This window comes from Gallinula chloropus, assembly GCF_964237585.1.
Source record: "Gallinula chloropus genome assembly, chromosome: Z".
NCBI classification, from domain to species: Eukaryota; Metazoa; Chordata; class Aves; order Gruiformes; family Rallidae; genus Gallinula; species Gallinula chloropus.
This window is the reverse complement of record NC_140089.1, coordinates 64,838,223-64,862,691: the sequence shown is the minus strand read 5'-3', so window position 1 is coordinate 64,862,691 and position 24,469 is coordinate 64,838,223. Positions and strand designations below refer to the sequence as shown.

Here is a 24,469-nt window from a genome sequence, read left to right as displayed (position 1 = left end):
AGGCTGGTCAGGCAGGACTTGCCCCTAAAGAAGCCATGCTGCCTCCAATCAGCTCCCTGTCCTCCACACGCCTCAGCACAGCTTCTGGAAGAATCCATTCCAGGCCCATCCCAGGTGCAAAGGACGCTCAAAGTACGTACGTGGCGATTCTCAGCTCCCTCCCCAGCACAGAGGTGCTGGGTACAAACGACCACAGCTCGCCGAGCGAAGGCATCGTGGTCCTACAAGTAACGACACAGCGGAGGTTCTTTCTGCACCGGTCACCAGCGGCCGGCACAAGGCAGGACCCACGGGTGCCAACACCCACCCGTCACCCAGACCCAACCCGGCTCCAGCTCAGCACCAAGCCCCCGCCGCCACACGCAGGCGCCTGCGCAGCCGTAACTTCCCGCCACGGCCGGCAGCCCCGCGCTAGCCCCGCCCCCAGGGGAAGGGAACGCCCCGCCCTTCACGGCCGGTCCCGTGGACGTGCCCGGCTCCGCCCCGCGTACGCTCCTCCGGGGAGCCTGTGCACGGTACTTGGCGCCTGCGCACTGTGCCTGGCGCATGCGCGCGAGTCAGCAGGTGCTGCCCTGCCCCTTCCTGCCCCGTCCCACTCCCGCAGTGGCGGGCGTCCGGCGGCGGGGATGAGGTCCCCGCGCCGTGCCTAGGCGGCTGATCCCCTTCCCTCGCCTCCCTTCCCTCGCCGAGCCATGGAGGAGAAGTACAGCGGGCAGGCCTTGGCCGGCGGCGGCGTGCTGGGGCCTGTGGACGTGCCCAGCGCTCGGTAACGGCGGCGGGAGGGTGGTGAGGTCGCTCCGCAGGGTGAGGGGAGCCCCGCCTGAGCCCCGCGGAGGGGAACCCTGCGGAGGGGAGCGGCGGGTATCGCCCTTCAGCCTTCCGGGGGGCGGCGGGAGCCGGAGGCTGTAAGGAGTGGGGCGCAGGGCCGCCGGGGAGTGAGTGGCGGCGGGGCCTGGGCCCGGGCCCGGGTGGCGGCGGCGGCGGCGGAGGAGGAGGAGGCGGGTGCGTGGTCAAAGGTACAGACCGCTCGCTCTCTCCGTTCGCAGGCTGACTCGGTACATCGTGCTGCTGTGCTTCGCCAAGTTTCTGAAAGCCGTGGGGCTGTTTGAGGCTTACGATCTTCTGAAAGCGGTCCACCTGGTGCAGTTCATCTTCATAGTGCAGCTGGGGTGAGTGTGCAGGGGGTGAAGCGTTGTCGCTGCCTTTACGGGGATGTTTTGTCTATGGAGCTCTTTGTCTGCGTCAGGTGTATACCCAGCATTATGTTATTACAGGTGAGTGGAGGAGGAGAAAGCATACCAGTGGATCCAGAAAGTAACACTGGTCGTAGAAGTGTTTTTCCTTCCTACCTCTGCTCAATGTAACTCCAGAGGCATAGAATGTCCGAAGTGGGGATGGACCTATAAGCATCATCAGGTCCCGCTCCTTGCAGAATGAGATAAAACTAAACCCTGTTTAAACTTCTGAACGTGTGCTTCTTGCTAGCAAAAAAGCAAGCAGTATTTCTCCTCAAAACTTCTGAGATAGTTATTTTCATTTATGGAAATCACAGGTAGACTTCTCATAAGCCATCTCTCAAGAGCTTGCATATAGTTGATAAGAACTGAAGTTCACTCGTCGTCATCTTTACACATGTAAGACAGCAGGGAAAATAAAGCCAGTGATTATGGTCAGGGTGGCCTTACAATGAAAAATGTAGAGGAAGCCTTTTTATAAACTGAGCCTCCTACGAGAAACCTAGTTATTTAGAGGTTGTTTGAATACAAAGCAGACTGCTAATAGGCATATAAAGAAATCTTTCTCCTTTTAACAGGTCTGCGGTTTTTATGGTTTTGTTTCAAAAACCATTTTCTTCTGGGAAAGTGGTAACCAAGCGCCAGGTGAGTTGATGGATGTAGAAGTGATTTACATCTTGATGGATACTCTGGGCAATGTGCTCTTACTGATGTGAATGGGGAACAAAGGTTACTCTGCTTGGAAGATAATTATGGCAATTTCCAGAAGTGTGTAACTAACTTTGTGTCTAGTGCACTGTAAAAAACAATGTCATTATTAGTTTTTATTAGCTGCTTTTGAGAGTACTATGGAAGTGTTGTCCTTGGCTCGATACAAGCATCTGTTTTGAAGCCTGGATTTTCAAAACAGAGTTTAGTCTACCGAGCTGACTTGGACAGTTTAGAAGAGCAATTTCTGGACTGCTGGAATTTTGAAGTCATGTCTCCCATGCCAAAAGAGTGTTTGCTATGTGCTGCATTGTGGTGAGGGACTAGTCTAACTGTTCTTCAGATCTGTCCTTTCGTTCCAGTATCCCTAGAAGTTAGAGTAGGGTGAGTTTGCAATGTGCTGTTCTGTAAGAAATTTTCTTCACCTGCTCCACATCAATTGTGATTTTATGTAATTCTGTGCTCAGAAACTTGGACCATGCACAGTGTTATCCCTGTATGCAGTAAATAGACACAATCTGAAGGATAGCCTCTGAAGTGTTCCAGCTGTCAACTGCTTTAATGGTTGGACATGTATGGCAGAATTTTAAAGCATGAATAGGAATTCATTGCATTTTTGATTTTTGTTCAGAAAAATCTGTCCATTTATGGGCTTGCTATTGCTAACAATTTCATAGTGAGCCTAAACAAACTTTGTATTGCCTGGCAAAGTAAGCAGAAAGATAATCATACTCCAAATTTTTAAGAACTTGCAGAGCATGTTTTCCCCTCTGTTTCTACAGGATGCTAATATTTGAGTGTTTTATTTTGAAACTGTGGTGAAAACAATAATGAAAAACCTTTCTTTTTCAGTGGATCAAAATTTTTAAGCATGCTGTTGTGGGATGTATCATTTCACTCTTGTGGTTTTTTGGCCTTACGCTTTGTGGACCACTGAGGTAAATATATAAATAAATATACACTTAACACTGTAAAGAATGTTTTGTCTTTTTAAGCTAACTTTTGTGATCTTTCCCTGTGCTGAGCCTTTTTTTTTAGTTTGGTTTTGCATATCAGTCCATGATGCTAGCCTCTTGCTTTATATTTCTAAGTTTTAAATGGATATTTATGCTTTTTACCTGTGAACTCTGTTGTGCCCAGGGAAAGCTACATACAATTTTCTGTAGAACTTGTAATTACTTTTTCATTTGCTCTTTGACAAGATGCCAGTGAAATTCTTGATAACACTTAAGCTATTGATGTGAGTGATACAAGATCACTGACTGTGGTGCTGACTGTGGTTTTCATCCCTTTCATAGTCTCATTAATGTAACCACAATTTTTATTTATCTGTTTGAAGTCCATGGCTTGGCAGCTAGTGGTAGTAGCTTGTATTCCCATGCCAGGTGACTAGAATAGATTTCTGCAGTTGTTGCAGGGCACTGCTTCATCTGGTCATATACCTGTTCTGTGTTGGAATTGGGTAGCATTGCTACGTATGTGCAGAGCAAAATCACTTGTGCTGTTTGTTAGCAGTATTGAATAACTATAAAAAACTTTTTTTAAAAAAAAAGGTTGATGTATTAGAAAGTCTTTTTCATTAAAGAGTGGAAGTTAAAACCTTAAATGATACATTTTATGAAGCTGAAGTTTTATCCTCTGCGCAGGACAAGGCATACCTGAGCATAATGGGAATTTTATAAGTGCCTGTCTGGAATGCTAGCTGTCTTCCCAAACAGAACAAGCAGGTTGTATTGCTGTGTGGAGAATGGCAGAAGCATTTGGTAAACTTCACAGCACTTACTACTTTAATATTCTGCTCTGGAAAGCTGTGCATATAGCTTTTTAGTCAGCCCTTGTTATCTGAAGGACATACTCGTCAAGTTAGAATTTCTTATTTTCAGTAGTTAGGGGTTTCTGAGGCTGCATAAATGACTAGACCGTCCATGCCTCAGTAAACAGGATGTAATACAACAGAACAGGATCTCTTGCTTTGTTTTGGTTTGGTTTTTTCCTGAGACCCAGAGATCTTGGTTTAGAGGAGGTATTGTAATGGGAATAATAATTCCATCTTGAGCAAGTTAGTGTTGTCTTGTGTTACCATAAGAAAGTAGTTTATAATAATTACAAATTCTTAGTATGTTCCTCGAGTTAGGAAGTTCTTTGTTTTGTGATGTGTCTAGCTGTCTGCAGCTAGATCTGTTGTTGGTGAAGGCATGTATTCTTTCAAATTGTTCAAATTTGCTGTTGAAATAACAGGATAAATCTTTGACTGCTGTGTCACTGAATTTTGCCTGAAATAATAGGTGTCGAACTTGTGAGGTAAACTCATTGTAATCAGACATAATTGCCAATTTCACTTCTTAATAGGACATTGTTGCTGTTTGAGCACAGCGATGTGGTTGTGCTGTCACTCCTTAGTGTCTTGTTCACAAGCTCAGGTGGAGGACCAGCAAAGGTATTTAAAATTTTATTTTATTTTATTGCTCATAAAATACCCTGACTGCTATAAATCCAAGTACTAATTTATCCTGAACAAACAGTGTTTTGGACCTGTGTTCTTAGAAACTGTGGGGTTTGTTTTGTTTGGGTTTTTTTAGTTTAGTTAGTGGTGAAATGATAAGATGTATTACTCAAATAAATGTCACATTAAGAATGAAACAGTGGATGAGGCTATTGGAGATCCATAGCAGATATCATAGAATCACAGAGTGACAGGGCTTGTAAGGTACCTCTGGAGATCATCTAGTTAACCCCCTGCCAGAGCAGGATCACCCAGAGCAGCCTGCACAGGACAGTGTCCAGGTGGGTTTTGAATGTCTCCAGAGATGAGACTCCACAACTTCTCTGGGCAGCCTGTCCCAGTGCTCTGCTACCTTCAAGCAGCTGTTCCTCCTCATGTTTAGATAGAACTTATATTCAGGCTTATGCCCATTGCCTCTTGTCCTGTCACTGGGCACCACTGAAAGCAGACTGACCCCATACTCCTGACACCCACCCCTCAAGTATTTATAAGCATTAATAAGATACCCCCTCAGTGTTCTCTACTCTGGGCTAAAAACTACCAAGTTCCTCAGCTTCTCTTCGTAAGAGAGATGTTCTAGTCCCCTCACTGTCTTCATGCCCCTTCTCTCTACCCTCTCCAGTAGCTCCTGCCCTCCTTGAACCAGGAATCCCAGAACCTAACACAATATTCCAGATGAGGCCTCACTGGGCAGAGTAGAGGGGGAGGAGAATCTCCCTCTAGCTGCTGGTCACACTTTTCTTGATACAACCCAGGGTGCCATCGGCCTTCTGGGCCATGAGGGCGCACTGCTGGCTCATGGTTAACCTGTTGTCCCCCAGGACTCCCAGGTCTTTTCCCACAGAGCTGCTTCCCAGCAGGCCAGCCCCTAACCTCTGCTGGTGCCTGGGGTTGTTCCTCCCCCGTTGCAGGATCCTACCCTTGCCCTTGTTGAATTTCCTGAGATTACTCTGCCCAGCTCTGCAGCCTGTCCAGATCTCGCTGGATGGCAGCACAGCCTTCCTGCGTGTCAGCCACTCACCCAGTCTTGTGCCTCAGTAAAGTTGCTGGGGGTGCACTCTACCCCTTCATCCAAGTTGTTGATGGACCCAGCACTGACCCCTGAGAAACACAGTTTGTTACAGGCCTCCAACTAGACTCTGTGCCACTGATCACAACCCTCTGGTCTCTGTCTTTCAGCCGGTTTTCAATCCATTCCACTGTCTATTCATCTGACCCACATTTCCTGAGCTTGCCTATGCGGATGTTGTGGGAAATGATGTCAAAAGCCATGCTGAAGTCAAAGTAGACAGCATCCACTGCTCTCCCTTCACCTGTCCGGTCATGACCTTACAGAAGGCTGTTAGGTTAGTCAGACGTGACTTTGCCTTGGTGAACCTGTGCTGACTACTTCTGATAACCTTCTTTTCCTCTAAATGTTTTGAGGTGACCCCCAGAACAAACTTCTCCAACATCTTTCCAGGGATGGAGGTTAGGCTGACTGGCCTGTAATTTCCTGGGTAATGTTTCTTCCTCTTTTTGAAGATTGGAGTGACATTTTCTAGTCTTCAGGCACCTCACCTGTTTTCCAGGACCTTGTGAAGATGATAGAGTGACTTGGCAATGACTTCTGCCAGCTCCCTCAGCACTCACGAGTGCACCCCATCAGGACCCATAGACTTGTGGTTATCCAGTTATTTAACTGGTCTCTAACTAGATCTTTTTTAACCAAGGGAACATCTTCTTTCCTCCAGACTTCCTGTTACCTTCAAACTCTGGGGCTCCTGGGGGCTGGCCTGAGCAGTAAGGACCGAAGCAAAGAAAGCTCTGCCTTCTCCATCACCATGACACCCACCTCATTCAACAGCAAGCCCACATTTTCCCTGTTTTTCCTTTTGTCAACAGTATACGTGAAGAAAACCTGTTAATCTTGACATCTCTTGCCAGGTTTAGCTCCAAGGAGGTCTTGGCTTTTCTTATTTGATCCCTGCATATCCTGACAACATTCGTGTAATCTTCAGTCAGTCCTTTCTTCCACAAAATGTAGATGTTCTTCTTCCACTTGAGCTTTTTCAGAAGCTCTCTGCTCATCCAAGCAGGTCTCCTGCTTCCCTTGCCTGATTTCTTGCTCTTAGGAATACACCAATCCTGAGCTGGAGGAAGTGAGCCTTGAATATCAGCCAGCTCTCATGAGCCCCCCCCCTGCCTTCCAGAGGCCTGTCCCATTGGATTTCTCTAAGCAGTTTCCTAAAGAGGTCATAATTAGCCTTCCTAAAGTCCAAGGTTGCAGTCCTACTTGTTTTGTACCTAGTACCCATGATGCTCAGTTCTGTCGATCACTGTAGCTGAGGCTGCCCCCAACCATAACTCCTTCCACCAGTGCCTCTTTGTTTGTCAGCTCTGGGTCCAGTCGTACACCTCTCCTTGTTGGCCTCTCTACCACCTGAGTCAAAAATCTATCTATAATCATTATACTGGAGGAACCTCCTGGGCTGTATGTACTTGCCTGTGTGGCCTTTCCAACAGGTGTGAGTGTAATTGAAGTCTCCCATGAGAACCAAGGCCTGTGACTGTAAGGCTACTTTCAGCTGTCTGTGGAAGGCCTCATCAACTTCCTCATCCTGATCAGGTGGCCTGTAAAGGACATCCACAACAGTATCTCCCAAATTAGCTTACCCACAAGTTCTCCACTTGCTCCTCATCCACCCCCAGGGAGAGCTTGATACATTCCAGTTGCTCTCTCACATATAAAGAGCAGCTCCACCACCTTGCCTTCTTGGCCTCTTTCCTGAAAAGTACATAGCCATCCGTGACAGCATTCTACTCGTGAGCTATCCCACCATGTCTCCCCCTTCAAAACTAATTTAAAACCCTATCTGTGAGCCCCTCCAGTTTGTGCAATCCTTTTCACCCTATGGCACTGAGGAAATCCATCTGTTGCAAGCAGAGCTGGTGCCATGAAAGCTTTCCTGTGATCAAAAACCCCAACGTTCTGTTGGTGGCATCAGCCTGTAAGCTGTGGTAATCATGTGGTTTTCCTCTTTCTTTTAGTATTCTTTCCTGTCGTTTGAGAAATTGAGAACACCACCTGTACTTCCCCAAATCCCTGGAGTCCTCTTTAGTTACTTTCAGCCTTCTCCCCATAACCCTGTCGCTCCTGACCCACATAACCAACAGCAGGTAATAGTCAGTTGTCCACACAAGACCAGTTTCTTAGTGATATGCTTAACCCAGGGTGGCAGGAGAATTCCCTGTGGAATGGATCAGGTGTACGTGTAGGGCCCTATGTTCCCTTCAGAAAGGAATCACCTGCTACTATTGTCTCCTCCTCTTCTCACGGTCACTTAAAAAAAAGGGGGGGAGGGGTTTCCTCATGTTTTTCTTACTGAACTAAAATATGCTTATATTGATCAGGAAGAGGCAACAGAAGGCACCAAGTTCCTATATTGTTTAACAGTAATCTGTTACAGAATATTAGAAAAATATTTGGAGGTTTTGTTGTGTTTTTTTGTTTGCAGACAAGAGGTGCTGCATTTTTCATCATAGCTGTCATCTGCTTACTGCTTTTTGATAATGATGACCTCATGGCTAAAATAGCAGAACATCGTATCCTTTCTTGCTACATGTAAGAGTAAATGCCTGATATTACTGCAGCAGAGCACGTGAGTTTGAATTAAATGTGCTTGCATCTTTTTTTTTTATTTGCAGGAATCTTACCTTTTGAGAATATTATAGAATAAGATAATCTTAAAATCAAATTTACATCTAAATACAGATACTCACAGCTGAATGTTGATTTATTGACAACTTAAAAAGACAGCCAGAGATTTTAAGTTGTAGTTAAAGGCTCAGTGCCTATTTGCACATCCCAGACTACTGTCTGAGCAGCCAGGCATCAGCTTACAAAAGCTAAAGCGGTGATAGAATTAAATCAGTCCAGGGAAGTCAATGGCAACAAGAAAAGTTTCTTTCTGTAAGTATGTCAGTGATAAAAGGAGGTCTAGGGAAAACATGGGCCACTTACAGAACAAAATGGGAGAACTGGTTACCTGGAAAATGGAGACAGTTGAGGTACTGAACACGTTTTTTGCCTCCATTAGTCGAGAGCGTCTCTGCCCATGGCCAGGGGGTTGGAACTGGGTGATCTTTGAGGTTCCTTCCAACCCAAACCATTCTATGCTTAGGATTGCTAGAAGCTTTTTTAATCATGTTTCTCTCTTCTTTTTTTAATTCTGGGCATAATGGCTATAGCCTGAGTTTGTGCAGTAAGTGGCTGGCAGCATGTCTGGGCAGACTGGTATACGTAGAAAGATTGTTTAGTGCTTCTGCAAATGTGGTAATTTTAATTCATCCATTGAGGTGAAAAGTGATGTGAAATAGCCTGCAGCAGCTTCAACAGCAGACTATAAACTGCAAATGGAAGCTAGTTAATATGCTTTCAAAGCCACTGAGTTAATTGGAAGTGATTCTGAAATAAGCTTTCCAGAGGTCTTCTCCATCCCTGTGAAGTATACTGACAAAAAGTGGTGCATCTAAGGATGGGCGGTAAAAATAAGGTAAAAGTGAACTTTGCTTAAGAAGAATGAAAACATGGGATTACAGATGCAGATGGCATTACAAATGTACATTTAAATACAGATACAAATGGATTCTATTTGTCAACTACTTTGCTTTCTAAAGTTTAAATATCTAGAAACTGGAAAGATATTGATAATATTTTAGTTGCCTCACTGTTTAGTGTTTTAGTGAAAACCAGTACATTTTTTTATGCTGTTGAGTAAAATTTTTGAAATCTGGTTGCAAATTACCATAATTCCTGTATCATGACTACTGTGCAGTATTTAACAGTGACTATGTTCTCATGTTTTAAAATATTCTTTTTTTAAAATCTTTTAACTTTTTTTTCTGTGGAAATATTTTCATCTTTCCTAAATCTTAAGCATCTTATGAACCTGTAACAAATGATCTTCTGCTACATCTACCTGTTCTTTGTTTTTTTTAAAGAAAAAACAACTATCAAATGAAACTCTTCCTTAATTATATTTTTTTACTTAGCTGAGGGGCATCATGACAGTGCTCTTACCCATGTTCTATATACAATCATTGCTTTCCTGGGCGTTGCAGATCACAAGGTAATGAACTCGTGTTGGTGTAGGTTAATATTTATTTAAGTTCGGTAAGTAAGAATTTCACTGGCTCAAAGCTAATTAAAACCTAAATCAAAACCAAGTTCCACATCCCCACTTGTCCTGGTTTCAGCTTACATAGAGGTAACTTCAACCTGCGTAGCTGACGAGGGTTTTGCTGTAAAGTGGAACCTAGAAAGATCTCATTAAAATTACCATAAAGTGCTCCGTGTCACCAGCGTTCTGGATGTTCGTAATGCTTTGCATACAGTATGTTACCTTCTCACTCATTTGTGGGGTCTGTGTTTTGTTGCTGCTTCCTTCTCTTTTCCTGGTATTTCCTTGATTAGACACCTGTGTTTGAAGGCACGGATTCTGGTACTTCTCTGTAGTACAGTCCCATTGTAATTGGTGGCATGAATAACTGAGTATCAGAATCTCACTGTATGGGATTGACCTGGCTGAATAATTTGTTCCATTAGCTTAGTCTTGTTACTGAAGTGACTGCACTGAGGACTAGAGGAGGAAAAAAGTATGGAGCAGCTGAAAAAGATAAATATAAATGAAATGCTAGACTAGTTAACTCTGTGCAAAGCAGCTGTGATCTAAGGAAGATGAGATGCTGTGTGTGAGATTTCGTTTACAGAACAGTTTTGAAAGAAAATAGCATGAAGAAACATAGTATGATTAAAGCTAAGTGAATGAAAAGGTTAAGAAAGGATTAGAGGCCAGGCGACATCACACTTCTGATGTTTCCAAACACTTTCAACACTTGTTTTAATAATGGAAGAGGGGAAACCCGTTCTTGTGTGATTGTTTCCCGTTGGATGCTGTTTGCTAGCAGTTCACCGCTGTTGAAAGCTAGTTAAGACTATCTGGAGTTTTAAACTTCACATATACTGTATTACTGCTTTTAACAGTTAGAGGAAATACCCTGTCTTAGGCTTTTGTGGGTGAGTTCAGGAAAGCATATTAATTTTTTTTTTTTCACGTAAGTGTCACTTTGTTTGGAGAGATGTGTTCAGCCCTCAAAAAAATGCTGACAGAATCCCTCTGTGTTCTAGGGAGGAGTACTGCTTCTGGTGCTGGCATTGTGCTGCAAGGTTGGTTTTCACATGGCTTCCCGAAAACTATCTGTAGATGTAGGTGGAGCCAAGCGCCTTCAAGCTTTGTCTCATCTTGTTTCTGTCCTTCTGCTGTGCCCATGGGTCATTGTTCTCTCTCTCACAACAGAGGTAAGATAGCAAGTATAAAAATACATAACTTCCTGTAATGCTACTTGGGAAGTGCTGTTTAAATCTTTCTTTTAAAATATCTTTGAAATTACCGTCTTTATTTTTTTAGCAAGCTGTGTTTGAAATGTTTCCTCTATATTTTGATGTGTATCTGCCTGTTACCTTAATTTCCTCTGCTGTGTAGTAACTTTATTTCATCTTTTTAGCTCAGATGTTGTATCTTTGAGTCACATACTAGCATTGTACAGGTATTAGTGACTGTACAAATACAGATCTGTCTTATTCCTGAGGATTATTGTGTAAAGACATTTTTGTTAATGCCCGTGTGCTTAGGGAGAGTAGACCATTGCAAACATGGCATATGGTGTTGCTTTTAAACACATGAATATGTGTAAGGTACTGTAGTGCATATTAGCTATATATGTATTTCTATAGCCAGAATGTTGGGTTTATATGATAAATCAAAAGTATTAAGTATTTATGTTTTGCTGGACTACTGAAAACACTTACAATGAAAGTAAACTAGATCTAATGTTGTGTATACAGTCACATCTAACGGTGAACAGTGCTGTTTGTTGTGTATGTATTGCAGAGTAAAGTAGAGTCCTGGTCTTCTCTCATCATGCCATTCGTAACAGTCATCTTTTTTGTGGTCATCCTTGATTTCTACGTGGAGTCCATATGCTCTGTCAAGATGGAAGCTTCCACCTGTGCTCGATACGGATCCTTTCTTACTTTCCTTAGTGCACTGCTTTTTGGCAACTTTTGGACACATCCAATAACAGACCAGCTTCGAGCTATGAACAAGCCACCTCACCATGAAAGCACAGAGCATGTTCTTTCTGGAGGGGTGGTAGTGAGTGCTGTCTTCTTCATTTTATGTAGGTATTCTTACCTGTCTTCAAAGAAATCTGTTGTTCTTGAGACTGGGAAGCCAGTCAGAAAATGGGTGTGAGCAGAATTCTTTTGGATGACCTTTTATCGATTCTTTTCCATAAAAAGGGCCTGTAATTTTGTGCTCTTTTACTGTCTGTCTACCAGAAAAAAAAATCTAATAATTTGTTCTGTTGTGGAAATGGTGATCTCATCTTACATAGCAATGAAATCCAATGATAAATTTCAAGAGAAGGTTGACAGTCATTTTGCTGCCTGAGAATTTTGCATAAGCTTTGATTGCTGATAACGTACATTATAAAATAGCTGTGAAACTTAGAAACAGCAACAAAAACTTCAATACTTTCCTTGCAGCTGCCAATATCCTGTCCTCCCCCTCCAGGAAAGGGCAGAAGGGTACCCTTATTGGCTATTCCCCTGAAGGCATACCTCTCTATAACTTCATGGGTGACGCTTTACAGCAGAGCTCTCAGTCATTGCCCCGGTTTATTAAGGAGTCACTGAAACAGATACTTGAGGAGTATGATTCTCGGCAGATCTTCTATTTCTTGTGCCTAAATCTGGTAAGTACATGGGTTTGGGGTTTACTGTTTTTTCTTTAAACAAAACCACAGTAGCACACACATAGTGCAGGAAGAAGAGTTTCTCTTTAAAAGGTTCCCTTGATTGATTGTCTTTAAAATGACCTTTGATAGAGTAGTTTTATCTGTTAGAATGTTTAAGATTTTTTGTTAATTTTACAGTAAGTGGCAGGTCACTTTGTCATCTTGCCACAGTGTGGCACTGTTTCTGTGCTTAACTAGTATTCAGTAAGTAAATACTTGTATGATGGTACCTTCAGGATTGAGGTGTCTTGATGTTACCAGCACATAAGCTGAAACTAATAAAGGCCATCAAGGATGGGGACAACAGAATAAGTAGGGTAGGACTGAGTAGCGTCATTTGAGAACAGTGTGGTTTTATTCCAGCTTCTCTCTTTTCTTGAGTAAGGAATGATCATACAATAAGCAAGACTGATAGAACATCATTTGCAAAAATCTCTTTGTTCTTTGTGAATTACCCAAGAAAATAGGGGGAGAACCTTGAAGTATCCATGACAACTTTAAGGAATTCCATTACGGAATATGAAAGAATGAAAAGAAAGTTTGTCATACAGGGAGAATGCATGTATTAAAAACGTTTCTTCTTGTACACTTCTGAAAACTGATCCATATCATTTTTATAAAACTTGTACAGATTGCATTTACACTAATAATAGATCACATCAGAGTTGTTAAGCACTGTTTAATGACAAAATGCTTAAAAATTGTTGCATGATGTTAGTTTAAAATTCAGAAAAACTTTTAAACTTAGATTCAAAAATGTCTCTTCATGAACATGGAAAGTATTGGGGAAGTGGGGGTTTGTTAGAGGAGAGAAATATTGTGAACAATGCTTTTGAAAACTATTAAGTGTACTATAAAAAGTTTCCTGTTGGCTACCAAGACATCTAATTAAAAGTGAATGTTCACGGAAAGATTCGATCTCTTTTGTTTCAGGCCTTCACTTTTGTGGAGCTTTTTTATGGAGTATGGACAAATAGCCTTGGTCTTATTTCTGATGGATTTCACATGCTTTTTGATTGTTCCGCCTTAGTTATGGGGCTTTTTGCTGCGCTGATGACAAGATGGAAAGCAACTCGCATATTTTCCTATGGGTATGTATATTAGATTCTGTAAGGGCTCTCAGAAAATTATTCAGCTTGCTTGTTTTCTAAATGCTCTGCTGTGATGCTATAGCCAATGATACTAAGCTGAGAGGAGTGGCTGACACGCAGGAACACTGCACTGCCATCCAGAGAGACCTGGACAGGCTGGAGAGCTGGGCAGGGAGAAACCAGATGAGATTCACCAAAAGCAAGTGTAGAGTCTTGCACCTGGGAAGGAATAACCACTTGTATCAGTACGGGCTGGGGGATGACCTGCTGGAGAAGAGCTTTGTGAAGAAGGACATGGGGGTCCTGGTTGATGACAGGTTGGCCATGAGCCAGCAGTGTGCCCTGGTGGCTAAGAGAGCCAATGGGATCCTGGGGTGCATGCAGAGGAGTGTGGCCAGCAGGTCAAAGGAGGTGATCCTCCCCCTCTACTCTGCCCTGGTCAGGCCCCACCTGGAGAATTGTGTCCAGTTCTGGGCTCCCTGGTATAAAACAGACAGGGATCTCCTGGAGAGAGTCCAGAGAAGGGCTACGAAGGTGATTAAGGGCCTGAAGCATCTCCCCTATGAGGAAAGGCTGAGTGAGCTGGGAATGTTCAGCCTAGAAAAAAGAAGACTAAGGGGAGACCTTATTAATGTTTATAAATATCTTAAGTATGGGATGCAGGGGGAAATGTCCAGCCCCTTTTCAGTGGTCTGTGGAGACAGGACAAGGGGCAATGGCTGCAAGTTGGAGCACAGGAAGTTCCACACCAACATGCAGAAGAACTTTTTCCCAGTGAGGGTGACAGAGCCCTGGGACAGGCTGCCCAGGGAGGTGGTGGAGTCTCTATTTCTGGAGATATTCAAGACCTGTCTGGACACCCATCTGTGCAGTATGAGCTAGGGAGCTGCTTTGGCAGGGGGTTTGGACTCGATCTCTGGAGGTCCCTTCCAACCCCTATGATTGTATGGTGTGTTTGGGATGCTTCAGTGGTGCATGCTTCTGTGGGTTTTCTGCTCTGTGTCTTCTGCTCCATTTGTGTTCATGCTATTTCCCCCTGCAGAAAAGTTTGAAATGTAAGTTTATTTGTAGAGATACATTTAAACTTTACCACTGTGAATGCAATTTAGAAATTGCCTCGCTTACACATACGTGTGTGTCAAGCAAAAATATATTTTGAAAGTCAGTGTTGAGGATTTAAATTCTGCTGGCATAATCAAAATTCCCATTGTTAAATTGCATTTAGCAGTTCAGCAGTTTGAAGCCCTGATTGTGCAGTATATAAAAAAAAAAAAACCCAAACCCCAGCCAAACAAAAAAAACCCCACATACAAATCAAAACAAACAAAACCCCACCAAATACATCACCTTACTATAGCTTTATACTGTTGGTGTTTGCACAGTTGCAAACTACTACCTCTTGGTCAGAAATGAATAACCCAGAAATGAAGGCATGATTTTGTGACATTAAGGGAAAAAAGATAAAAGCAATCTTAAAGCTACAATGAATGTGTTATAACCTTACCTGTTATAACTGTTCAGAGTACTTGTTCTTCATTAGCAATAGTAAATCTGTTTGCTTTCAGGTATGGACGTGTAGAAATTCTTTCTGGATTTATTAATGGCCTCTTTCTGATGGTAATTGCTTTCTTTGTCTTCATGGAATCAGTGGCCAGACTGGTGGATCCTCCAGACATAGATACAAATATGCTAACTGTAAGTCTTGTCATTCTGTTTGAATGTTATTTGGTGAATAATGGTTCAAATATGTCCTTTTTAATTTAAAAAAAAGTCTAAAGTTCCAAACTTGGGAGAATTAAACTGTGACTTGACTTTTTAATATATTTAGACTTCCATATCTAAACAACATGTAATTTTAAACTACAAAAATATATAGTGGTGAACGTAATTTGATTGAACAGTTAGATTGAATTTTTTTCTAAGACGTTACAGCTTTAATCTCTTTAGGTGGTGGTCTTCCTACAATAAAAAATGCTAAGAAAATAGCATGTACAAGACTAAATATTCATTTCATAGAACCATAGAATCATGGAATGTGTTACGTTGGAAGGAACCTTTAAAGATAATCTAGTCCAACCCCCCCCTGCAGTGAGAGGGACATCTTGACTAGATCAGGTGACTCAGAGCCCCATCAAGCTTGTCATATCTTCCCAGGAGAGGTGCTCCAGCCCTTTGATCATTTTTGTGGCCTCCCCTGGATGCACTCCAGCAGGTCCATGTCCTTCTTGTGTTGAGGGGTCCAAAGCTGGACACAAAATCCTAGGTGACGTATCACCAGAGCAGAACAGAGGGGCAGAATCATCCCTCTCAATCTGCTGACCACACTTCTTCTGATGCAGCCCACGATGGCGTTGGCTTTCTGGGCTGCAGATGCACATTGGTGGTTCATGTCCAGATTTTCATCCATGAGTACCCCCAAGTCCTTTTCCTCAGGGTTGCTTTACAGCACATCATCTCCTAACCTGTATGGATAATGGGGATTGTCCTGACCCAGGTGCAGGAACCTACACTTGGCTTTGTTGAACCTCATGAGGTCCACCTGGGCCCACTTCTCCAGCCTGTCCAGGTCCGTCAGGATGGCATCCTGTCCCTCTGGCATGTTAACCATGCCACCCAGCTTGGTGTCATCAGAAAACCTGCTGAGGGTGCACTCAATTCCACTTCTAAATCATTAATAGAGATACTAAACAGCACTGGTTCCAGTACTGAGCCTTGAGGAACACTACTTGTCACCATCTTCCATCTAGATATTGAGCCACTGACCATCACCCTCTGGATGCGACCATTCAGCCAATTTCTTATCCACTGAACAGTCCACCCATGAAGTCCTTATCTCTCCAACTTAGTGGTTTTAGGTGGCAAGGTTGTGGTGATGAAGGGGATGGGCTGCAGGGGTGGCTTCTGCAAGAAGCAGCTAGAAGCTTTCTGTATGTCTAACAGAGTAAACCTCCAACACAGGGCTGGACTTCTTGTTGACCAAGACTGAGCAGTCCACCCATCAAATCTGAATCTCTCCAACTTGGAAGGGTCACCCCCTACATACACACAGTCTACATAGCCAAGGAAATGTCTAATAAATCCCCCAAACAGGATTTGCTTAACTCTTACTAGCTAAATTCAGTCTTCAGTTTTGCTAGTTTATGGTGAAAAGTAGAAAAAAAGGCAGGCAGATAAAAATTGCAATTCAACCAATAAAGTAGTAATTGCTGTCTTCAGTTAGGTACAATTTTTTATGAGTGTGTGTGTCCTAGATAAATTTTTTTTAGTATTTTTTTCCAGTGCAAACAAAGCTTGTATTCAAACTGCTTCAGCTCTTTTTGAAAGAAAACTGAATTTATTGTCCTGATTTGTGGATACTAGGCTTTGCATTTTGATGGCGGCTATTCAGTGGAGTTTTTTGGGAAAGTTGGAGAAAATTGGATTTTTATTTTTTTTCAGAGGGGAAAGAAAATTGCTTTGAAACCGGTTTGCATACTGAAAGGGATGTGATGAGGAGTCTGCATTTGAGTAATCCTTCTGTTGATGTTAACGCTTCCACAGTTTTCCTTTATTAGATGCACAGTGTATCTGATTACCGTGTTCTAGGAAATGAAGTGGGAACACCTGGGACCATGTAGTGGTGTTAAAGCCCCTTCTCCCTCTCACAGCCAGTGTCTGTTGGAGGACTGATCGTAAACCTCGTCGGTATCTGCGCCTTCAGCCACGCGCACTCCCATGGGGCGTCGCGGGGAGGTTGTCACACACACGATCACAGCCATTCTCACCACGGACACAGCCACAGCCATGGGCATGGACATTCCCACGGTGACCACGGACACAGCCATGGACATTCCCATGGGTCTTCCGGAGGAGGCATGAATACCAACATGAGAGGCAAGTACAGACCCTTGAATTGTAAATGATGTATGTGATTTCCATTGAACTTTGAAGGTTTTCAGGATTTGACCCTGCACTCCACATCGTTCTTAAAATTACCCAGAAGTGATCTGACAGGAGTTTACACAGTATAAGTGAATTTGTCAAACTGTTTCTTCACAAGTTTAACTTGAAGAAACATAACATGACATGGGTTCTTTTACATGGCTTTCTTAGATATAGGTAATACCTATGGACCAATAAAAAGCAATAATTTCAGTCTTCATTAACGTTAATAAACAGTTACTATAAACCTTACAGAACAAGCTTAAAGTCCATGGTTCTGTAAAGATATGACCATGCTTCTAGGTATTCTTTGATAGCCGGTTATAGACACACTGGGGGAGGGGATAAGAAGCAGAAGAATAAATGCAAACAGCAATCTAGAATATACTTCTGATTCAGAAGAAAGGGTGGTAAAGATAAGCTTTCTTCAAATCTAAATTCAGAAGCTAACCAGGAAGGGTGATAGATATAAAATTTCAGCATAGTTAATTCTTAGAATTTTTTCCCTAGTAGTTGGAAGGTATTGTATAACAAATGCTTGGCTTATAAAAAAATAAATCTATAAAGGAATGAGGTATTTTGATTTAAGTTTGTCAAGAGTAGTCAGAGCATAAGATTTTTAGCTAATAGTTTTGTATTTCATTGGTGGTTTTATAGTCTAATTCTGTTGACTGTTCTGTTGTCTGCTGGTTTTGTGTAATCCTGACACTTAACTAGAGCTATTTTAGAGGTTATTTTTCTGTGTCCTTTGAGTGTAGGCTCAGGCAGCTACCTACCTGTTACAATCAACAGCCATATAGACCCATTTGGCAGAGGTTAAATTGCTCTGGGTGGCTGGGGGCAGCTGAGCTTAACCTCTGAGTGAGGTCCAGTTAGGTGTTTCATCGTGACCAGGTCTTTGTAATTCTTGGGTACAGTGTCAAGTCTCAAGTGTCTTTGGAACAGGTTGCCTAGGGAGGTGGCAGTGTCTCCATCCCTTGGCGTGTTCAAGGACAGGTTGGATGAGGTACTTAGGGACATGGTTTAGTAAGTAATATTGGTGGTAGGGGGATGATTGGACTAGATGATCTTGGAGGTCTGTTTCAACCTTAATGTTTCTGTGATTCTAAGCATGCAAGAGAAGGGGGGAAGAAAGAGAAAAGAGTGGGAAAGAGAGAGTGCAGTAGCTACCACCATGGAGCTGTAGCATCCTGTCAGTCCAATGTCTTCAGGTCCAGTGGGGGTACATTCCTCTTTATATTGCAACAGCTGTTCACCATCCATCTGTGGCATCCTGTCAGTCCAATGTCTGGTGCTGGAACATTCCTCCCCATCTTTGTTGGTCTTTCCTTTTTACAGTGCTGTCTCATTACATAGTCAGTAAGTCCTTGCATAGCCACCTTCCTCCTGGTGGTGGGATGCATACCCAGTAGAGCCTCCAGAGGGTCCTTGAACATTTGAGAGGGTATGAGGCCCCCTACACCTTGTCCTTCTGTTGACTCTGAGCCTGATGCAGAGCCGAGGACTTGGGCCAAGTTCTTTGAGTTACCTGTTCCTGACGGCTGTGGCGATGGGGTTCGGAAATCGTTAGTGGGATTGAGAGAGAGAGAAGTATGGTGACTGAGAGAGAAGAAAAGGGGGGAGGGGGTGTGGATACAGTGACGAGTACAGTGCTGTCTGGGATTGTTAAGGCATATTAAGAGAGACGAAAGGGGGGGTTATGGTTCTGTCAGCAATTGTTCCCTTACACCACCGGTAAAGCAGCACCACAGATTATCCCTAGCAGTAGCAGAGAGACAATCCTCTTACAATATTGGAGCAGACTTGGCATACAAAAAACAAATGATACATTGAAATCCATCCACAATAGTAGGCCAAGGCATTTACACTGATCTTTTTACCCTGTGTTAAGGACCAGTCAGTCCTTGTGTATGGAGTTAAATGATTATACTATAAAGTACAAATCCTAGTTTAAAGACTATTCACATTAGGTTTAATCAATGAATGCCTGCCTAAATCATTGCACTGTAAAGATGTTTGTTCTTTGTTGTGGGATGGTTTTTAACTTCGATTTGTAATTAAACATCCAGAAAGCTAAATGTTCTATTTAATTTCACACATGATTAGGCAGATAGTTGCCTCTGTTTAACTTGAGGGGTGTTCTACTCTATTTAATAAGCCCTGCTGCATTTCTGCTGTTGAACATACACGTGCATTTTAAACAGAACTGTTCGCCTAATCACTCGGTTTTGTTTTGTTTTCAGGTGTGTTTCTGCATGTGTTAGCAGACACTCTTGGCAGTGTTGGTGTTATTGTGTCCACAATATTTATTCAGCAATTTGGATGGCTCATAGCTGATCCGCTCTGCTCTCTTTTTATTGCTACGTTGATTTTTCTTAGTGTTATCCCACTGTTGAAAGATGCCTGTCAAGTGCTTTTGTTGAGGATACCTCCAGAACAGGAGAAAGATCTGCACGCTGCATTAGAAAAGGTCAGAACTATAATTCTAAATGCTTTTGTGTATATGCATACAAAACTAGAACTGTTTTAGTAATTATTTAACTCAAGTAATTCAGTCTAATCCCTTCATGTCTCAAGTTGTTTTAAATGTCTTTTGCAGAGATGTGACAGGATTAGGAGTTCTTTTGATAAAGTTGTTTTGCAACTAAAAAAAAAACCCCTTGTAATATTTTTTGCTTCTGTGGGTAGTTTATGATTTTGGACAAGTACAGTAGTGCTGTGGGACAGGTACTTAGTACTAAGAAAGTAACACAGCGATTCCCAAAAGCTTGAGGCCTTGCACAGATCAGGCTACAGGATTGTATGTTGAGGCTGTAATTGCAGGTTTTCTTACTTGTCCATATCATGAAGGGCACGCTAGTTTGCAGGTGAGGTGGCAAAAGTAAAACTGTTTTCTAAATACTATTTCATTCTAGTCCGTTCTCTTCCTCTCTGCTGCAGTATGGTATCTACTCTGAGGCTGTACTTTGTCTTCCGTGTTGGCTCATTTGAAGTTCTGCCTGGAATCGTAGTGCAGACCTCAGTGTGGAGAATTCCTCTCTGCCAAAGAACTAGTTACATGCTCTTGAGGGTGCTGTCAGCTAGAGGTGGCAAGGAACCCTGATGGGTCCTGTCAGCAGAGCAGGAGATGTCCTCCTGTCTGCACGAGAAAAAAGAATGAATGGAGATTGGCCAGGAGAGATGTGTGGTGGAATCTAAGTCCAGAGTGGGGTCTCACTTCTTGATGAAGGAAGACAGAAAGCGATCCTGGGAGGCTGAGAAAAAAGAAAGCATTTTTTGAAAGCAGTCAGTAATTAAAAGATAACAGGAAAAGATTGGTTTTTTAAGTTTGTCACAGTAAAACAATATGCTTGCTGTAGGTTGGCCACAGCCAGGCATCCACGCAGCCACTTGCTTACTGCCCCCCAGCCCTTTACCACCTACTGCTGTCAGGACAGGGAGAGAACAGGAGGAGCTAAGGCAAGAACAATCTGGGAGCAATATATAAAAGCAGTTTAACAGGTGAGGGCAGGGAGGAACCCAAGTGGTGCAGCACCTTCCACAAGCAGAGCAATTCCAAGACTGTCTCAAAACAACAGCCACCTTGAAATCCAAAATGCTCCCTTCCTCCTCTACCCCAGTTTCTGTTGCTGAGCATGGCACTATGTATCATGCAGTATCCCTATGGCCAGCTTGGGTTCTCTGTCCCAGCTGTGTCCCCTCCCCACTTGTTGCCTTCCCCCAGCCGACCCACTGGGGTGAGGGTAGAGGGGGAAAAAGAAAGCCTTGCAGCACCCAAGCACTGTTGAGCAATAGCCCAAACATTGGTGCATTGTCAGAACTGTTCTAGGCACAAATTCAAATCACAGCATCCAGTAGGCTTCAATCCCCCAGACCCAGTACAAAGATCAGTTTATAAAATAATGGTAAATTACAGGATGATATTATGTCTTTGAATTAAGTCCACTATGATAACTAAATAGCTGCTTATGCTGGATAGCGGGGTATCAGATACCCTAGAAATGGTTAAATGCCCAGCCAGCTTCCTGTTTCGTGTATTGTTACGGTGATTTGTGCATTAAGTCATTTTCTTCTCATTCTATTTACCATTTTACTCTGGGTTTTTCATTTAGCTTGACTTTTAGCTTCTAGTCTTTGACAGGAGTAGCAAGGTGACCTTTCAATACTGCCTGTTTCTGGATACAGCTTAGCAGGAAAGCTGCTTTGCTCTGCAGCTTTGTTTCCCTCTGAAATACTTGCCACCAGTATCCATGCACATATGCAAGTTTAAAAGTGTGTTCTTAAATTAATTGTTGCTACTGTAATTTCTTTACAGATTCAAAAAATAGAGGGAGTTATATCCTATAGAGATCCTCATTTTTGGTGTCACTCCGCAAGTGTTGTGGCAGGTACAATACATGTGCAAGTGGTATCGGATGTGATGGAACAGAGAATTGTTCAGCAGGTAAAGTGCAAGTTTTTTAGGCCCTAATGTCATAATTTCTCACTCTGTAGCCCTTTTCTCAGTCATAGACTGGAGGTTGAAGCTGCTGTGCCTGATTACTTTCATAGCAATTAGCTAATGTCTCAGTGCTCCCAGGTCTCCAGTGCTGTCCTTCGCCTTGCTTGCTAGCTTGGACTCATTTGCATGAAGAGTTGTTTGCTAAAGCATCTGCCAGAACAGAAGAAAAGTGGGGGGAGGTCTCTGTGTTGAGAGGGGCAGTACGTCTGCACTGAGAAAAGGCAGAGGTGGATTTTGCACTGCCAGACAGGTAGTAGACAGTTACAAACCCACAATTGCCATCCAGTATAACCCTAGTGGGGATATCTGGATGGTAATTGTGGTTTTATAACCAGCTTACAAATGCCTGTCTGCCTTGGGTATTTATTTCCCTTAAAAAGTTACTTGTTTTCTTGTGCAAGACACTGAGAATTACCTGCATGCAGAAGTTGGAAAGCCGTGCCCTCTGAAGCTAGTCTTTGCTTTACAGAAAATTGAATACCTTCAGATGTTGGGTTTTTTTAAATCCATAGTATTTCAGAGCCAGAATACTGCAAGTTCCTGTGAGATGCGTATGAAGTGTGGTACTAATGTTAACCACATTAACCCTCAGGTTAATTAACATTCACATTAACCTTCAGGTTACAGCGATTCTGAAAGATGCTGGTGTGAACAACCTCACTGTCCAAGTGGAGAAGGAAGCTTATTTCCAACACATGTCTGGACTCAGTACAGGATTTCAGGATGTCCTCGCGATGACTCAGCAGCTGGAATCCATGAAATACTACAAAGACGGTACTTATATCATGTGACACAAAGTTGGGTTTGCTGCAGTACAAACGGTTACGCTGTAGAATTCAATATTCCTATTATTCTTTGTCAGGGGATCTTGCACATACATGTACAGAAACAAATGTACTATATATTTGAATTTTTTTAAGCATACTATTAAAATGGATCAAGATGCTTTTGTAAAGGAAATAAGGTATTTGCTGTATATGTGAAAATAATGGAAATCTTAAATACTGTACTTGGCATTTATTAAACAGAACTCTTGCAACTTCTTGGTCAGCACGGATATATTCCATACTTCCTCTTTAAGTATGGAACATCATGGTTATAAGTTCATGTTAGCAGTGGGAGATGGAAATAGTTTATATTAGGATGCAGGCACCTCAACAAAAAATATTGTTCTTTCAAGCACAGCTTGAAGACTCGGGAAAAAATTACACATTTATTGTGGGGAGAAAAAGCATGAAGTCACGGGGGGGGTTATATGATTAGAAATACAGTTTTTATATGGTGTCTCAGCACACAAATCTCATTTCTAAACTTAGTGCATCAGAGCAAATAGATGTTACCATTTTAAATTTATATCCAGTTGGGATTTTTTTAAGGAGAGAAATCCACAAGTGCTAGCAGTGAGAAATTTGAGGGGATGGGGTGGGGCACTGCAGACACATGCTCCTTGGAAGGCTCTGAATCAAGAAACCGTTCTGGGAAGTACTTTTTGTACAAGTAACTGCAGATGCAATCATTTGAAGCTTTAAAGTAATTCATCAGTGAGCATCCTAGCACTCCGCTAAACTTCATCTATTCAGGATACGTTATCCTGTCAGTTACTTGATTTCTGGGGTGTGGGGTTTTACATTATACGGTAACACAGGTGCAGGTGCACTGCAGCCAACTCTGCTTTTGTCTATTACCCGAGGAAGCCTTTTCAGACGCTTCAGTTAATGCCTACATGTGCCGCTCCTGTTTGAGGGGCTTCTGCTGGACAGCATTTCACCAAACTGAGTATCATCCCCATGGTGATAACGTAGATCGAAAGGGGGTGATTCTTTTCCAGTCACCTTCCCTTAACACAACTGCAAAGCCTTCCTGTGTGCCACAGCTTTCTCTGATGGAATGCTTCAGCTGCTAGTGACAGGACAGAAGCCGATGAGGGTGACTGGGATTTGGGGAGATGAGCAGTGAAGATGAGGTTGTACACCACAGGCCAGTACAACCCTGCACCATGGCGTGCATGGGGTAGCTTTTTGTGTGTTACCTAGCACAGACAAACAGTGGTTTTCCTGGCTGCCCTGAACAGCTATCTTGGATTAGTTTAACAGGAGCCTGTATCTGGCAATAATCCTCACAAAAAGAGCTCAATCCTTTCCCAACACAAGATCTAAGGGCAGGGGTGTAGGCTGTTATCGTGGGTTTCCCAGTCACCAGTTGGAAACCAGTTAATTCAGTTACAAACTTAATTTTATTAATTTGGCAGGCGGCAATTAAGCAAACAGCGCTGGGCGGCCGGAGAGTCTCAGCTCTACCAACGGCACGCACCGTCCCTCTCCGAATTCAGGTTTTTATAGTCCTTTAGTTCCGGGTCCCGATCGTTTCACTGAGGCTTCTTCTGCACATGCGCCAGTTGTTGTTAGGGGGTCGTCTTCTACCTTCTAGTGGTCGATGGGATGAAGTTGCTCCTCTTCCTCACTTGTCCCTTAGTTGACCCCTCTCCCATATTTGGTCATCTTTAACAGCAAGCTCATTCCTTGGCTACTTAATTTCTATGGTTTCCACTTCTAAGTTACCTATAACTCAGTTCTATGCTTCGTTAGCAACTAACAGTGTACGTTACACAATCATTCTTACAAAATCAGAACGTTACAACCTGTTTCAAGGTACATGTGGTTTACTGAACAAA

General features: G+C 42.9%; 1 protein-coding gene across 1 annotated transcript; it reads left to right on the top strand.

Moving 5' to 3' along the window:
- The first annotated feature begins 627 nt into the window (after positions 1-627).
- On the top strand, positions 628-22,829 carry SLC30A5 (solute carrier family 30 member 5). The gene is made up of 16 exons (XM_084278973.1): positions 628-766; positions 1,047-1,169; positions 1,814-1,880; positions 2,796-2,881; positions 4,293-4,380; positions 7,944-8,031; positions 9,481-9,557; positions 10,616-10,786; positions 11,379-11,667; positions 12,035-12,243; positions 13,219-13,376; positions 14,942-15,071; positions 17,024-17,249; positions 19,541-19,767; positions 21,613-21,741; positions 22,419-22,829. The coding sequence occupies exons 1-16, from the start codon at positions 693-695 to the stop codon at positions 22,587-22,589; spliced, it is 2,313 nt and encodes a 770-aa protein (XP_084135099.1). The 5' UTR covers positions 628-692; the 3' UTR covers positions 22,590-22,829.
- The last annotated feature ends 1,640 nt before the right edge of the window (positions 22,830-24,469 follow it).